At 39.0% G+C, this 17401-nt stretch overlaps 1 protein-coding gene across 1 annotated transcript in view; it reads right to left on the bottom strand.

Moving 5' to 3' along the window:
• Positions 1–780: 780 nt before the first annotated feature.
• The window catches only part of kdr (kinase insert domain receptor (a type III receptor tyrosine kinase)), a 27407-nt gene continuing 10786 nt past the window's right edge, over positions 781–17401 (bottom strand). The window contains exons 11-30 of the mRNA XM_060866772.1: positions 15455–15566; positions 14485–14593; positions 11215–11559; positions 10991–11137; positions 10662–10793; positions 8261–8367; positions 7785–7920; positions 6793–6897; positions 5628–5741; positions 5289–5377; positions 4974–5142; positions 4561–4652; positions 4348–4470; positions 4146–4257; positions 3788–3887; positions 2427–2532; positions 2170–2315; positions 2034–2085; positions 1858–1943; positions 781–1767 (exon numbers count right to left, since the gene is read on the bottom strand). Of these exons, the coding sequence (XP_060722755.1) occupies positions 1551–1767; positions 1858–1943; positions 2034–2085; positions 2170–2315; positions 2427–2532; positions 3788–3887; positions 4146–4257; positions 4348–4470; positions 4561–4652; positions 4974–5142; positions 5289–5377; positions 5628–5741; positions 6793–6897; positions 7785–7920; positions 8261–8367; positions 10662–10793; positions 10991–11137; positions 11215–11559; positions 14485–14593; positions 15455–15566 (2599 nt within the window). The 3' untranslated portion in view covers positions 781–1550. The remainder of the gene's footprint in view (positions 1768–1857; positions 1944–2033; positions 2086–2169; positions 2316–2426; positions 2533–3787; positions 3888–4145; positions 4258–4347; positions 4471–4560; positions 4653–4973; positions 5143–5288; positions 5378–5627; positions 5742–6792; positions 6898–7784; positions 7921–8260; positions 8368–10661; positions 10794–10990; positions 11138–11214; positions 11560–14484; positions 14594–15454; positions 15567–17401) is intronic.

Below are 17401 nucleotides of genomic sequence, written 5' to 3'. Positions count from 1 at the left end.
GAGGTCAAGATTAAATACACAAAGAAAGGTATATTGGTTCATGAAAATGTTTGGGCCCCATATCATTTAAAGATGTGTCCCTCAGGGAAAAAAAAACATTGAAAAGCTTAGCTGTAGAATTTGAGTCACAAATTCAGAACGGTCTAAGCAGTGGAATGAAGCAGTCGTGTCAAGGGTGCTCATGTAGTAGTGAAATATAATGTATTTTTTAGTTGAACTATCCTACTTTCATGTGATGCCAGTGCACAGATATTAAATTGGCAACCCCTGTATATCTGTCCTTGGCTATTCTGGGTAGTCATATTGAGCTGAGTAGGTCTAAGAAAAAGTTCAAGGATGGAAGGATGTTATTTCCTTTACACAGTACACACATATCCACAAAAACAATGAAACAATGAGATGCTCAAACTGTTGGTCTTTTCTCACATCCACCTAAAACCATATGCACAAATATAGTTAATATATTTTTTTATTGATTTACACACACACACACACACACACACACACACACACATACTTTGGAAATTACTATGAATGCTTTGTCTGCTCAAGGTTATAACAAAACAGATACAGGAAGAGAGGGGTCTCACAACCTGGCTCACACACACACACACGCACACACACACACACACACACACACACACACACACACACGCACACATTCCTTTCTACCCTTTAATTTCCCAAGGTATATATTGCTGCAGATGGTGTTCATTGATACACAAATTCTGACACCTACAACTAGGTAGAAATATTTTTGATAAAAGTTTATTTTAGAAAACTAGTTATGTTTTAGACAGGTTTCATAAAATATATTCTTCTTCCATGCCAAAAAAAAAAGAAAAAAAGAAAAATATAATGTAAAGAAGAACAAGAGGCAAGGAAAAGAACATGCCGGAAAAAAAGTGTGTGTCTTTCTTTTTACAGGAAGTGGGAGGGGACTTAAAAAGCAGCTATCTTGCTCTGCAGTCTTTCAGGTTCGAACAGGAAAAAAAAAAAAACATTGACCTTTAAATAAATTCCAACAAAAACATTTACAGCAAAGCAAACACATACAACTTATCTGCACCCAGGAAATAAATTACATTTTGCTTTAAAATCAGGTTAATTAATTGAAATGATTTGCAGGTTTCAGATCAGATAATGCACAGAGATCAGATGACTGCTATATGAAAGGCTATATGTGTTTTATATCCATACTCGATGATTATAATTTGAAATCTCGACATACACTTACAGGTGTGTACACGCAGCACTTTAATGTTGAGGAGATTGACTGATTTTAATAAATGTACCTGACTAAATCATATTAAATAAAAACTACAGAGAAAGCCATACTGCCAGTGATCACCAGAATGTCAGGAGAGCTGTGCTCAGATAAAACAACTGCTGTGTACAGTAGCATGGCCTGGAATCCTGTCTAAGCACCAACCTATCATAAGCAGAAGTATTGCATGAATCTGCTTTTCCAGGCAAGCAAAGAAAAAAAAAAAACACTTGGACCAACACTTTGTTTAATCATGTAGTTGTTGGCTTATGGGTGGTTCTTATTAAACAGGAGGAGTGCTATAGCGGACCTCTGTTTGAAACTTGTCGTCCCTTTTGGCTAACGGTGGTTTCTTCAAAGCGTCCCTCTTTATTATCATCTCTTCATTGGCATACACAGGCGCCTCTGTGTCATCCGAGTGGTAGCCGGACTGGTAACCGCTGGTTTGATTGGATGATTCGGAGGCCACGGATTCCTTACTCTTACATCGTAGCAGGGGGCTGAGGAGTTCAGGACTTCAAGTTAGTTCTCCTTGACCTCCAAAGCATGGCTGGTTACCTGTTATGGAAATGACCGGAATGGAATCTCACCTGAATTTGGCCATCCTCTGTGCCTGATGATTGAGCACCTTCATCTCATCATGTGATAATCCCACACCACAGTCCATCGGGCCATTCTACAGGTGAGGAAGAATTAGACAATAAATCATCAGAGCTGTATTAAAAATAACGGGGAGAAGTGCTCTTCATTTATCCTTGCATTTTACCATTATGGCACTCTGTTCCAGTGAAATGTCTTCAAATTTATGCTGTGCATATCTGAAAGGAAAGACACAATGTAATACAGATTCAGAGGTGTGTGTGTGTGTGTGTGTGTGTGTGTGTGTGTGTGTGTATACTAACCTCACTGTTGGAGCATTATCATAGTTAACCTGGGTCTCTTTGCTTTTTGCACTTGGTGCGTTGATATATGACGTCACTCTGAGCTGTGGGACTCCTGATCCCCCCTCCACATCTCCCATCGTCAGTGGAATATAGTCTTTACCATCCTACATCATAAAAGATATTCACTCAGATCATAACTCTAACACTCCTCAACATACTGTTATTATCACTGTTATAAATGATAATAAACCCATAAAATGAAACACATCTGTAACCTGTTGAGCGCTGGCCAGTAGCAAGTTGCCCAGATGTTCCACAAGTTCTGTGAATGTGGGTCTGTTCTTTGGATGATCCATCCAGCAGTCCAACATGGTCTGATAGCTGAAATGTGACAGTAATTGCATTTTAATAATCCAGGAATGGTTTGATGGCAACATAAAGAGCTCCACATAAAAGAATCAGTGTATCAGTGATGGCAGAGACGTGGTCCGGTGCCGGCTGTATACCGAGAGATTGCATGTGTGATGATTCTTACCTGTGTCTTATTAGAACGAGTTAACTAATATGTGTCTCTCTTTTTTCTTAATGCATGAAAGTAAAGAAAAACAGTTCTCTTTGCTTTACCCAGCAAATCCACCAAATTACGAATCCTGTCTCTTCAGGATCTGACGTTTCACACCGTACAGCCCAAAACCCTTTTTTAACCTTCTGTTTATTTGCATATTTGCAAAAAAAAAACTATTATTAGTGGATAGATACTCCAAAAATGCTCCAAATAATATCACATTTCACACTTTAACATCATTTTTATGTTTGTTGTGTAGTTCACCAGGCATCTTCTGGCACTAATTTTTCCCCCTTGCTGTGGCACACACTTGCTTTGACTCTATCTACCGAGCCGTTTTTGTTAAGTGTTGCTGATTGTGTGTCTGTTGCTAAGCCTCTAGACATAACATGCACATCATTTCACACTGTACACAATTAGCATCTGTTGATCACTGCTAATCCTGCTTCAGAGCTAACCTAGTTTCTATATAACACATCGTCGCTGTCGGGCGGAATCCTCGTATCTAAAAAACTGTTATTTTTCAGGAAATTAAAAAAAGTCGTACCTTATCTGCAGTGCACAGGGTTTAGTCCGCGTTGCAGTGGATTGTCTTGCGCTAAACTCCTGTCCTCAGACGAGCACCAGAACTAGCGGGGGTCAAGATTTTTTTTTCTTTGAGCCCAGTGTTTTGAAGACATTTACCTCAGAAGACGTGTTGATTCGTTGCGACTCTTCTTGAGGAGAAATATGCCGTGAAGCTCTCCCGCGGAGTGAGGAAGAGGTGGACAGTTGAAGTGTCCAATGGAGTTATGAGATTTGTGCTCAAGCTATTTTCAAGACTTTAGATTGGTTAATAACTTGTAAAAATAACAGACCAACGTGGGGACTGATCAATAGCATCGATATGTGAAAAAATATGAAACTGACCAAATTTGGACATACGAGGTTTCCGCCCGACAGCGACGATATGTGAAATGTTCCTTTACCCCTGGTTAAAACCTCAGTGTGAAAAACCCTACTGTATATTTCATGTATACCTAATATATTGTATTTATATCAACACTATGAGTGCAAGGGAAGTATAGTTACATCTCAGGGGTGGCATAGTCAGGCGGTCTCATTCTGGTACCGTCTTTTAGCCTCCTGCAGAACGACTCATCAATATTCACTCCTGGATATGGAGATGCACCTACATTTCACAACAGGTACAGTAAAGGATTATTGCAGGATGTTCTTCTGTAATGTATTGTATAGTGTACAGTAATTGTTATGATGCTCATTATATGCTATAATTATGATACAAGCTTACAACAATAATCGCATTTTGTTCGATCAGAAAATGTAAAATTTACAAACATTTATCAAGGTCAAGGCGATTTGGCAAATAAATTTACCTACAAAAAAGTGACTGATTAATGAATTATTGTAAGATAGCAAACTCCCTGACCCAAAGAGAAGATCTCCCAAAGTAGTACCCCAAAAGACCAAACGTCACTCTGTGTTGTATAAACACGGTCGAAGATTGTTTCTGGAGCCATCCACTTCAGAGGGAGACGTGCCTACGAGGGAGATCAGGTTTGACATTATTGAGGAGTTAAATATCTTGATGTGCAGTCATAGCTTATGAGAAAATCTATATGTGTGCTCACATCTCCTTTGCGAACATAATCTGGGTCTTTATACACGTCTCTGGCCAGGCCGAAGTCACAGATCTTCACAGTGTTATTCTCAGAAAGAAGAATGTTCCTAGCTGCCAAATCCCGGTGAATGCACTGACAGAGGAACAGAAAGGTTGTACATTTACATTCACACATGCTCATACTACAAATACACACAAATATAATCGTGTTTTTGAGATTTACCTTTCGAGAGGAGAGGAACTCCATTCCTTTGGCTACTTGAAAGCTATAGCTGATGAGATCCTCCATAGTCAACTGATCCCAGTCTGAGCTTTCTGCAGCACACAGATTCATAACCAAGAATCAAGAATATCACTCAAGAATTACATCATTAAATGAAGGCAAAGTAAATGTCAATCTGTCCTTTGACCTTTTCTTGAATTTCTTGATGTTAGTGAGTATAAACTATGAGAATAAACTATGAGTGTGAGTGTTTATGAGTATAAACTATGAGTATACGAATTTAGAAAAAGAGACATTTGTATAATTCTAATAGTGACATAACACCATGATTCTTTTGGATATTATTAAGATCTTCAAATAATTTAGTAGTTATTGTTATAGTATGTTATGGTAGTTTGGCAGACTAGCAGTACCTTGCTTATCTTGTTGAAGATTGGCGCTCCACTCACTTCTCAGCCCAGAGCAGATGGCAGTGCCAGTGCAGATATCCAATCGAGCAGTAGTCCCCATCCCCAGATCCCCTTCGTTCAGGTCCACCTCCGTTCCACCAGCTTTATCCTCCATCAGCTGAGGCCTGTGCTTCTGCAACAACATGTAAGAGCTCCTGTGAACCTTTGTAAGCAAATCATCAGGATTTGTATTCTTGTTGCTTTGGCCATAAGACCTACAGTATGTAGTGAATAGCCACACAGTTGAGCCACATTAAATACACCTTCCCCCATGTTTACCTTAAAGGGGCTATATTCTCCACGCTTACTCTTCAGATAACTGGAAAGGTTTCCATGCTTACAGTATTCCACTATTACCATCAGTGGACCTGACAGACAGGGAGAAAATAAATAGCTTTTACTGGGTTTTCAAAGTGATGGCAAAGTAATGGCAACTTTCTTGTTGTTTTAGAGAACTTACTCTGTAACCATGGCTCCTTCAAACAATAAACAGTTCTTGCAAAGTGAAGTGTGTGTACTAGAAGTACTGTTATTAAAGACATTGGTGCTTAAAGTGGGGCTTTAAACTTCAACTAAATTAAGAATATAAAGTGTTTAGTTATGATAAAGTGGACTCACCACCTGGTTTGGTGCAAGCACCTAGCAAATTAACCACATTGAGATGGTGACCAATATGGATAAGAATCTTCAACTCGGACATCAAGGCACGGTACTCACTGGAGGTAGCACCCTCTGTAGTTGGGCAGATGTTACACATTACAATCATTTCATATCTACAGGACAGAGATTTGCTTTGAGCCATGGGTTTTGAGGCGGCTTCCCCAAGGCCAACAATGTATTCAAGTGATCGAGTGCTCAACTTCCCCGAAACCTCTGATGTACAGTATAATGTTCTGTGCAATGGTTTACCAGGACAATCCAAAAGCATCCTAAACTCACAAAGTTTATTTGGAATTGCGATGCTTTTTAAAATATACAGAACTTACCTGTCTGGAAGCCAAAAAAGAAAGCGAGAACAAGGAAGGAGAGGAAAGAGGAAGAAGAACTCTGGTAAGTGGTGGAGCTTAGTTATTGAAATAACATTCACAGCATCTAAGCCACGAATTAATCAGCACTATCCAAACAATAAATGGATGGTTCTATGAAGAACCATTTAACATCCATGGAACATGTGTTTCCATTGTACAAAAGGTTTGTTTGTAGTGAAAAAGCTTCTTTAGACTATAAAAAATGTTTAAGAACAAATAGATTCATTTACAGTAAGAGCCATTTACAGAAAGCATCTTTGGGCTGTGTCGAGGTGTCAAGCCAAGCCAACTCTTTACCAAACATGTTCTGTTATAGGCTGCATCATGTAATCCTTCATGTAAAAGCATCTTTATAAAGTAACAGTCTTGTAGCTTTGTCTAAAATGTAAGTAATATTAGTATTATATTCTGCAAGCTTCTTGTAGAATATAATCCTAACGCTTTTACAATCTAAGATTATTTACATTTTAGACAAAGCTACAAGGCTGTTACTTTATAAAGATTTCTGATTCCTTATCATAAAAGCATCTGGGTAACATAATGGCAATAAAGACAGATGCCAGGGTGGCTGCCTGGGGAAATCACCCCATGCTCAGTGTATAAATAAATAATTTGTTACTTTGCCTAGTTTGCATTCAGCTAGATAGATCACCAATTACATGATTAATATTAAGACATATCTCACCTGGATGTTTCTAAGACCAAAACGTTTATAAAAATAAGGCTATAAAATGTGCTAGTGGTAGTACACTTACCCTTCAGCATCTTCACAGCTACTGTTGTGCAGGTGGTGGCCTTTTCAATGCCGAATGCGGCCGCCTCCAAAACCTGACCAAATGCTCCTCGCCCCAGCGGGTCCCCTAAAATCCCCAGTTTCAATGTTAAATTCTGAATTTGTTATTCATTCATTCACTTTCTACCACTTATCCAAACTACCTCGGGTCACGGGGAGATCTCAGGTGTCATCGGGCATCAAGGCAGGATACACCCTGGACGGAGTGGAAACCCATCACAGGGCACACACACACACACACACACACTCTCATTCACTCACGCAATCACACACTACGGACAATTTTCCAGAGATGCCAATCAACCTACCATGCATTTCTTTGGACCGGGGGAGGAAACCGGAGTACCCGGAGGAAACCCCCGAGGCACGGGGAGAACATGCAAACTCCACACACACAAGGTGGAGGCGGGAATCGAACACCCAACCCTGGAGGTGTGAGGCGAACGTGCTAACCACTAAGCCACCGTGCCCCCCTGAATTTGTTATATTATGCAATTTTTTTTAAATCCTCATTAAACATGCCATATTTTTTGTTTGTTTCCTTTTTACCAGTTCACTAGCCTTCTGTTCCACTGGTGGAATGAAAACGAATAAAAAAATTCTGAGTCAGTTCTCTGTTGTTAGACGTGTTTTTCCCACTGTTGGATAACATTACACAGACTTTTAGTGATTAAAGAATTATAAAGGTTTATGAAGAAGCACTTGGGGCATCTCAGAGAGCAGAAATGGGTTTGATATACATGTTTGGTTCACTTTGAGATAGTTAGAAGATAAAAACCTTTGGGTAAATAAAATAAAAGTTTGGGGGGGGGGGGGGTTTAACAGGAGACAAGCTAATCAGGAGCAATTTTCATTTTGGTTAAAAAAAGAGTTAACTTTAATTCAATTATTTCGAAATTGTTTCTTGAGTTACATGTTTGAAGGCACATCCTGAGTTATGGGTCTCAAACTCACCTAGTTTAAGCCGTTCACGTGGAAACTCCCACTTGCTGGCATCGTAGGTGAGTCTCTCACAGTTCTCGTCCATTGGCATGTCTTCTGTGTCTAAGATAATTGAAAGGTAGCCCGTCTTCATATCTCCGTCAGTGGGCTAAGGACAGAAAATGATAGATTGCATGAGGAGAAATGGGTCAGTGAGCAAGAGTGATTAAAAAGACATGACTCTAGGCATCAACAAAAGCATTAATCCCTTTATGATCTTCAGTGAGTGACCCTCATTACCTCATTAGTTATGAGTTACAAAGAGGTATCAAGTCCCGCCCTGGCTGTCCCATACACGCAGCATGAAATCATTATGACGCTTCATAACCCACAGTAGGGCATGTAATTGTAGGAACTCACAAAGGAAAAAGGAAGCTGTGGCCTAAGTGTGTGTGGTGTGTGTGTGTGTGTGTGTAAGAGAGACTGAAAGATGGAAAGTGAAATATCACCCGTTTTCTGTTGCGTATGACAAAGACAATGAGCAGCCAGAAGAACATGGCGATAACCACAGCACCAATTGGCACAATCAGCTCCACATTCATCTTCTCTTCTGCGCCTATAAAATATATAATAATAATAATTAAATGAAAAAGACAGTGAGGATTGAATTCGTACTGGAATTGTATTGCTAGTCACAGCAGTTTAACGTTTCAGAAAAAATCTGAATAAATTGTTTATAATGAGCTGGTGATTTATTCCTGTAAAGGCATGAATGCATGTTGCTAGTGGTAGAGACTGTAGTAGCTGCAATTGGATGTGAACTTTTGATCTAACATTTAATTTAATTTAAATAAGCTTGCAGGAACTCTCTCTGTTTACATTCATTCATCTTCTACCGCTTATCCGAACTACCTCGGGTCACGGGGAGCCTGTGCCTATCTCAGGCGTCATCGGACATCAAGGCAGGATACACCCTGGACGGAGTGCCAACCCATCACAGGGCACACACACACTCTCATTCACTCACGCAATCACACACTACGGACAATTTTCCAGAGATGCCAATCAACCTACCATGCATGTCTTTGGACCGGAGGAGGAAACCAGAGTACCCGGAGGAAACCCCCGAGGCACGGGGAGAACATGCAAACTCCACACACACAAGGCGGAGGCGGGAATCGACCCCCCAACACTGGAGGTGTGAGGCGAACGTGCTAACCACTAAGCCACTGTGTCCCCTTTCTCTCTTTACACCTTGAAGTTTATCGTTCCCTTAACAAGAGCCTCGGGCTCTCATTATCTCTCATATTTTAGCAAAAGTTTCTTTGCTAATCTGTTAACTACTGACATAACTCTTCTCCTCTTGGTCTTCTTTATTCATTTAGCTGCTGCTTTCTCTCTCTTTCTCTTTCTCTCTCTTTCTCTTTCTCTCTCTTTCTCTCTCTCTCTCGCTCTATCTCTCTCTCTCTCATATATCTTTCTAAAAAGGTTTCTATTAAATTTATATTTTTGCATGTATCCTGAAATGATTTAATATGATTTTAGTAACACAAACACATGGTATTCAGTACACTGTCCTTTCTATTAGCCTTTATTAATGAGCTAGCCAGAGCAGTTGTGACCGTTACAGCCAATGCTGTCGAGGGACAAGTCACGTACACTTAGTGTGTCTCTGTTATCACTATTCACCCTGATTATGTGCCTCCTTGTGATCTCTTTCTCTTTCTCTCTCGGGGCCTCTCGAGAAAGTAGGTGGGTGCTTCAGCTCACTCGTTCTATTCTGGGACTATGTACTGTTGTTTTGTGTGTGTGTTCTCCTGAGAGGATGTACGTTCATACAGCCCTCTTCCCGACTAGCTAAAAATAGTGCTATTTTTACCTCAAGACTTTAAATCAATTCCGCCATCTCAGACAAGAGCCAGGACCTGAAAAGCTAACATCAAGCCCATGGCCAGGGCTGAATAGAGATACTGTAAATCAGTCAATCCAAGATGAAAACAAAACGCTGCTCACAGAGACTTTTTTTTATTTTTTACTATTTTTTACCTGCTCAATAACCAACAGGACTAGGACTAACCTCCATAAGGTTTCCCTATTTATTAAACAGTGGCATTTTATAGATAGATAGATAGATAGATAGATAGATAGATAGATAGATAGATAGATAGATAGATAGATAGATAGATAGAGAGACAGACAGACAGACAGACAGACAGATAGATAGATAGATAGATAGATAGATAGATAGATAGATAGATAGATAGATAGATAGATAGATAGATAGATAGATAGAGAGACAGACAGACAGACAGACAGACAGATAGGTAGATAGACAGACAGACAGACAGATAGATAGATAGATAGATAGATAGATAGATAGATAGATAGATAGATAGACAGACAGACAGACAGACAGTCAGACAGACAGACAGACAGACAGACAGACAGACAGACAGACAGACAGACAGACAGATAGATAGATAGATAGATAGATAGATAGATAGATAGATAGAGAGACAGACAGACAGACAGACAGATAGGTAGATAGACAGACAGACAGATAGATAGATAGATAGATAGATAGATAGATAGATAGATAGATAGATAGATAGATAGATAGATAGATAGATAGACAGACAGACAGACAGATAGGTAGATAGACAGACAGACAGACAGACAGACAGACAGACAGACAGATAGATAGATAGATAGATAGATAGATAGATAGATAGATAGATAGATAGATAAGCATAGACAACTTGATCAAAGACATTTAATGCTCCATGTTACAAGAGGTCTCAGACTTTTGGACCCCACTGATGTGAAGATATTAATTCATCTAAATTAATCTCCAGTATTTTTGACTGCAATGGAGTCTAAACTCTACACCATATACAACAAAACATTTACCCTCCACTGTAAGCTGAGCCTGGATGGAGCTACAGCCCTGTTTGTTGCAGGCTGTGCAGGTATACAGACCGCTGTCCTCTTTCTTTACTCTCTGGATGGTCAGAACGCGATTCGATGAACCCAGAATGATACCTAGAAATTATTACACAAACCACAGACCCTCAAACATAATCAGCATGATTGTAACAACTTGTCGTTAATGATAAAGTAGACAACCGTTTTTGAATGGTGTAGAAAACTAAAGTATTACTACGTGTAACTACTTTTAAACTACTTTTGATAACCAGGCTGATACATTCTCCTCAAAGACCTGACCAAAATTCTCTCACCAGATCCTTTAACGACAGTCTGGTTGTCTTTTGACCAGGTAATGACGGGGGTCGGTGTGCCCCTTGCGTCACATTCCAGTATGGTAGAATCGCTCACGTTCACCCTCTGATCACTCAAGTTGTTCACAATTCTTGGAGCTTCAAGAGCTAAGATTGAAATTATGAGCAGAAATATTTGAATCAAGTTTAACTACAGTTAAAAATTCTCTTAGAAATGTCCTTACCCCTGAGACGCAGGTTGTGTAGCAGGCAGGTTCTCTCACTGCTGTCAGCGTTCTCCATGCGGCAAGTGTACCAACCCTGGTCCTGCCAGCTCACCCTGGGTAAAGACAGGTCCAGGGTGACGTTAGGACCCTGCAGGCCTGAGACAGTGGCATTGGGCTGGCTGAGGGGAGACAGACTGAGGCTGGAACAAGGCACGGTGGTAGGCAGTTTGGTCGGGTTAGACACGTTCTGCACTCTATACCAGCTCAGGCTGGAGTACAGCGCGCGGTCGGCTACACAGCGCAACAACACGTCCTCCTCCTCTATAGGGACGCTGGAGGGGAAAACACTCAGATTGAGGAAACCTGGAGAGAAAGAGACAGACTGTGTGAATGTTCAATTAGTTGAATTTTAATTATATAGCGCTTTTAACCATGGACACTGTCACAAAGCAGCATTACGATAGAAATAATACAATTTTTTATTTCTTTTCATCTCTTCTGTAGCATACGATTAAGTTTACCAACAGGATTTTACACTTATGGCGAAAAGCAATTGTATTTGTATAGAATTTTTCCTATGAGTTTTCCTTGCTTGTTTATTTATATATTTATTTATTTATTTAGACATTTTATTTTACTCAAGGAAGCACATGCACATTCTTGTCTCTTAACCATAAGACCTTATTTTCACTTAGATTTTTTTTTTTTAATCTGAAAAACTTTGCTTGAAAAAGTTTCATGGAAAAAACTGGACACACAAAACTGGATCCACTTTTGGACCATGTCCCATTTTAATCACTAACTTTACACATAATTACACATTACACATATTAGTTGTTAGTGATTAATATTTTCGTTCCAAAAGTGATCCCACTTGAAATTATTTTTCACGTAAAAATTGTTATTTTTAATTGATCCACATGGTCTTTCAATAAATCCAACTGCAGCATCTCCAAATTTTTCTATAATCTTTGACGTCCTTTAAAAAAATATTTTTTACACATATGATCATTTTTCATTGTGAGAAAAGGTAAAACGTTATAGATTAAATTTTGGAATCTTAAAGTTTATTTAAAAATACTAGCGAAGATTTCTAAATAGTTTAACAGTCACAAACTACAACTTATTCAGAACTCTGCCGCCAGTATCATAACCCAAATTCCCATCATGCATTACATTACCCCCTTCCTTCAACTAGTGTTAATTTCGTCACCTATTTTTAATTTAGTCTTAGTCTTAGTCTTGTGCCAAATGTCCTTGTTAGTTTTAGTCATATTTAGTCATTCACATATCTTTTTTTGTTAGTCAAGTTTTAGTCGACTAAAAGTCTCGTCATTTTAGTCTAGTTTTAGTCAAAAGAAAACTCAAGGCATCTTAGTCAAGTTTTAGTCGACTAAAAGTCTTTTAATTTTAGTCTAGTTTTAGTCAAAAAATTGTAGTCTTTTTTAAAATAACACATTATTACTGAGATTATTACTGATAAACATTTCAGTAAAAAAAAGTGTTTCACAGATGTTTCACTCGAACTTGACCGCACATCACATTTTTTACTTTATTGTTACTGCTTTTAATCGTAATGCAAAGACCGGTCATCGGGACATAAGCTGTCATGTACAATAAAAGAGCCTGTGCAGCGACAGGAAATATAATTTAACACAAAAAGCCTGACTAGACCAGGGGTGGACTTGCACTCAGGAGTTTTTTATTTTTTTGAGCGGTGTGTGGACGAATTGTTTCTACGCACACACTAAACAGCGCGAAGCCGCGAACTCGTTGTGAATATTTTAAAGGCGTAACAGCTGATGAAAAAGCAGAGACAATTGTAGACGAAAATGAAGAGAGATTTTATCTTAGTTTTTATTTTATACAAAACATTTTCGTCTCGTCTTTTTTCGTCAACAATAATGCATGTTAATTTAGTCTTAGTCAGCGTTTTTGGACAGTGGTGCAGTCTCGTCATCGTCTCGTCTTAGTCATGAAAAAAAAAGGCTGTTGACGAACATATTTCGTCTCGTCTCGTCTGACGAAATTAACACTACCTTCAACAACTCCACTGGCTCCCTATAAAACAATGTATTAATTTAAAAATTCTTCTTCACTATTAAAGCTCTTTATAACTTTGCTCCACCGTACCTCTCAGATCTTATAGCGTTCTACACTCCCTCTCGTACTCTCCATTGTTCCTCATCAAGGCCTCTCATTACACCCTCTGCCTGTTTAACCACCACAGGCGCTTATTTAGCCGCACCGCTACTTGTCTCTGGAATTCTGTCCCAGAAAACATCCCTAACACAGAGTCTAGTCTCTAACAAGTTGCTAGGTCATCGAGGTGAAATGTGACGAAATAATAACATTTTACTCCAATTAACGATGATGATCATTGATCTTGATTAGAACGATGAAAGTGAGCAACATGGTGAGACAGAAGCACCTGATGTACCATGACTGTGACACATTCACAAAAACATGTCATCGAAGGCAGTAAATAGAACAGTACAGTACTTACTGTAGCCATCCAGTCCTCATGGTTGATTGGATAACTGATGTACAAAATAGACTGCACACTGATAATTTTTTACATCAAGCTCTCAGCAATCAAACAGTTTGGATCGTTAGTTTTATTAAAATGACATTTTATTCATAGAGAGCTTTTAACGATGGACATAACGATGGACATGGTCTCAAAGCAGCTTTAAAGAAATATAAAAATTTGGAATAGAGATTAGAAAGTTTCAAATTAAATTGATTTTGATCCTTATTGAGCAAGCCTGAAGCAATGGTGGCGAAGAAAAACTCCCTGAGACGATATGCGGAAGAAACCTTCCTCGGCTTGGAAGCCATCCTCATCTCGGTAACGCCGGAAAGTGTGATTATAAACATGTATAGAGGTTGTGTAACCAGGAGCTTTTGAGCAACTTATAAATTTAATTCTCTATAGCTTTAATTCATAATAGTCTCCAGTCTGTCTATGTTTAGCCATGTAGAGCCATCACCAAGCAGCATTACCATTATAGATTATAAATGTATTATTATAAATCATCGTTACTAAGCGATCTTTAATGTTTTCACATGTTCTCTGGTTTTCTTGGTGAAATGAGCACTAATTTACTATCAGTAACATAAATCAGTTTGTGATTAAAGTCAGACATCACACACTTCTTTGTATCCTGTAGCTTTTTTTCTGCGTTCATATTTGAAGTTGTTTATTTCTTTGAGTATTTCTTTCCATGAGTAATTGCACTTGTGTAAATAACTTGGGTACTTTTAACCCCTCAAGAGATCACTTACGTGCTACTTGAAATATAATGACTCTGTCCTCCTCTCCCACTTTGTTGGAGGCAATGCATCGAAACAGTGCATGAGCTACAGCTTTCTGGATCTTCAGCGTGCTAACAGTCTGCAGAAAGCACACAACAGACACGAAAAAAAAAAAAAACATGAGACACACAAAGTAGCTGGATCTCCTTGGAACGAAATTGGATCACAGCATCACGGAACTAGTACAAAAATACTTGTTTCTAGGATTATTGATATCTGGGATGTTACGTTCAAAACCTGCAAATGAATTTGATGGCTTAGTCACCAAACAGGAACTCAAGGCATATCTCAACTATGCTTTTATCACATATATCACACTTGACACTTTTGATACTCAAAACATGATGTGAGGCAAGAGCTTGAAGACATACGTACAAATATCGATGGTCCCAATGGCTGCTTCTAGTCTATCTCCATCACTAAGTGGTAGGGACAGAAAATGTTTGGCCTCCTAAATTGCTGTAGCTTATTATTATTATTATTATTATTATTATTATTATTATTATTATTATTATTATAGCAACTATCCATCCATTTTCTGTAGCGATTATCCTATATGAACCTGGGAGTCTATCACAAGGGACTCAGGGCATAAGGCAGGATGGGGTGCCAGCCATCACAGGGAACAATCACACACCTATTCACACACTATTGACAATGCAAATCAGCTTACAGAACATGTTGAGTGGATGGAGGATACCCAAGAACCCAGAGGAAACCCCAAATCATGGGGAGAACAAGCATCATTATTATTATTATTATTATTATTATTATTATTATTATTAATAATAATAACAATGAACATTAGCATGATGAACAATATATTAGACAATGTTTACAGTTTAATCAGTGTATAAACGTTTTGGCTCTTGTGGTTTAGATTACTGAGACCACTTTGCCTATAGCAGTAGCCTTCACTTCAAAATATCACTGCAGTTACCTTAAGTGAACTGTCAATGAAGCTGGTGGGCTGGCCAAAGTGGTTTGTCCCAGTGTTGTTCGAAATCTCCCTCCATTTCCCTTCACACGCTGCACTGTGATCTGATCTGGGCCTTAGACAAGACATATAATAACATGAGTATAACATGAGTCAATCTTTCTCTCTCTCTCTCTCTCTCTCTCTCTCTCTCTCTCTCTCACACACACACACACACGTACACACAACCATTCTTACAGTGTGAGGCATATATGCAAAAAAAACTGGATGCACATCTGCACAAATACTCAACCGGAAGCACAAAAACACTGAATTATAAATCTGTCATCACTTGCGTTCTCAAAATACGCCACTGCTATTCATCCCATTACACAAGCAAAAGAATGAGATAGGAAATGTCAGTAAACAGTCTAATCAGGGTTAACAAGAAGAGAGGAAAACAACGGAAAAACTCATTTATTTAACAAAAAATAAAAGGCAAAAATGTTAACCAAGACAGTGTGAACAATGAAAAACTGGAAATATTTAAAGGTTTACTTATTGACATACAGGACAACAAAAAAGTCCCTGAAGCCATTGTGACACTGTTGTTTTTTGATCAGAGATACAAGGATGTTTAACATTTGAAGAAACCTGTTTTTAGAACAACAGGAAGTTGTAATAAGGAGGGAGGAAGCAGCCAAAGGTGAAGTCTGAAGATAAGGACTGCGTGATGTCCGACTGAATCTGACTGCGCGCTCATGCGATCGACAGAGTAGCAGTATTTCAATCATGACACGTCGAGCAACATGCTAACTGACTCAATATTCATGGAGCGTCATGAATTTCAATTATTGTAGAGTTTTCATAGAACTTTAAAAACCTCATATATCAAAAAAATAAATAAATAAATGTTTTTTTTTTAAAGCGCACTGCACTGTGTAGTGTCTAAATCACACCCTCTTATCTGCTAGAGGCTGAAGTTCACACCCATTGTCTCAAATCTGTTTTTCATCTGCAGCGTAACACTTAACACGTCATCCAGTGCACGCTTTTTTTATAGACACAACTACATCTATATCTATGTACACTAGGACTTTTTATTCTTTTTTCAACCCCAGCATAATTCAATCATGCGGACAATATTTGAGCTCCAATCTGTTAAGGCAAGGACTCGACAAGACTATTGCAGGTGTGCTGTGCTACCTGACACCAAAAGTTAGCAGCAGTCCGGAAAAGTTGTAAGCTTGTAATCCATGATCAGTCTTGTTTTCTCCAGCACATCCCACAGATACTCGAACAGACTGATATGTGGGGGAACTTGGAGGCCAAATCAACATCTTTGTCATGTTCCTCAAATCATTCCTGAACAGCTTCTGCAGTGTGGCAGGGATCATCACCGATTGCAATGGGAACGGGAATGGGAACACCGTTGCAATGAAGGTTTGTAAATTTTCAGTAACAATGTTTAGGTATGCTTAAGGATGTATCATCCAAATGAATGCCAGCTCCCAGGGTTTCCCAGTAGAACACTGAACATATCCAGAGCATTACACTGTATCCACCAGCCATCACTTTCCCAGCTGTTCACATGATGTAAAAGAAAATATGATCCATCACCTTCTTCCGTTGCTCCATGGTCAAGTCCTGATGCTCACATGTCCAGTGTAAACACCTTCAGTTTTGTGGTGTTCTAACATCTAACAAGCAATTTGTGCTGTAGGTCTTCTCTGAGAGCCGACTAGACATACTTTGCTTCCCACTTGCATTAATGAGCCAATGAGCTTTAACTAAGTCTATCTTTAACTGCTGTTTTAGAGATGCTTTCACCTCAACATCAAATTTGGCTCTTGTCAAAGTCACTCATATTTTTTAGGCTTGCCCATTTTTTCACTCACTCACTCATTTTCTACCGCTTATCCGAACTATCTCAGGTGTCATCGGGCATCAAGGCAGGATACACCCTGGACG

The sequence above is a fragment of the Tachysurus vachellii genome, chromosome 3, assembly GCF_030014155.1.
Source record: "Tachysurus vachellii isolate PV-2020 chromosome 3, HZAU_Pvac_v1, whole genome shotgun sequence".
NCBI lineage: Eukaryota > Metazoa > Chordata > Actinopteri > Siluriformes > Bagridae > Tachysurus > Tachysurus vachellii.
This window is presented reverse-complemented; position numbering and strand designations above follow the sequence as displayed.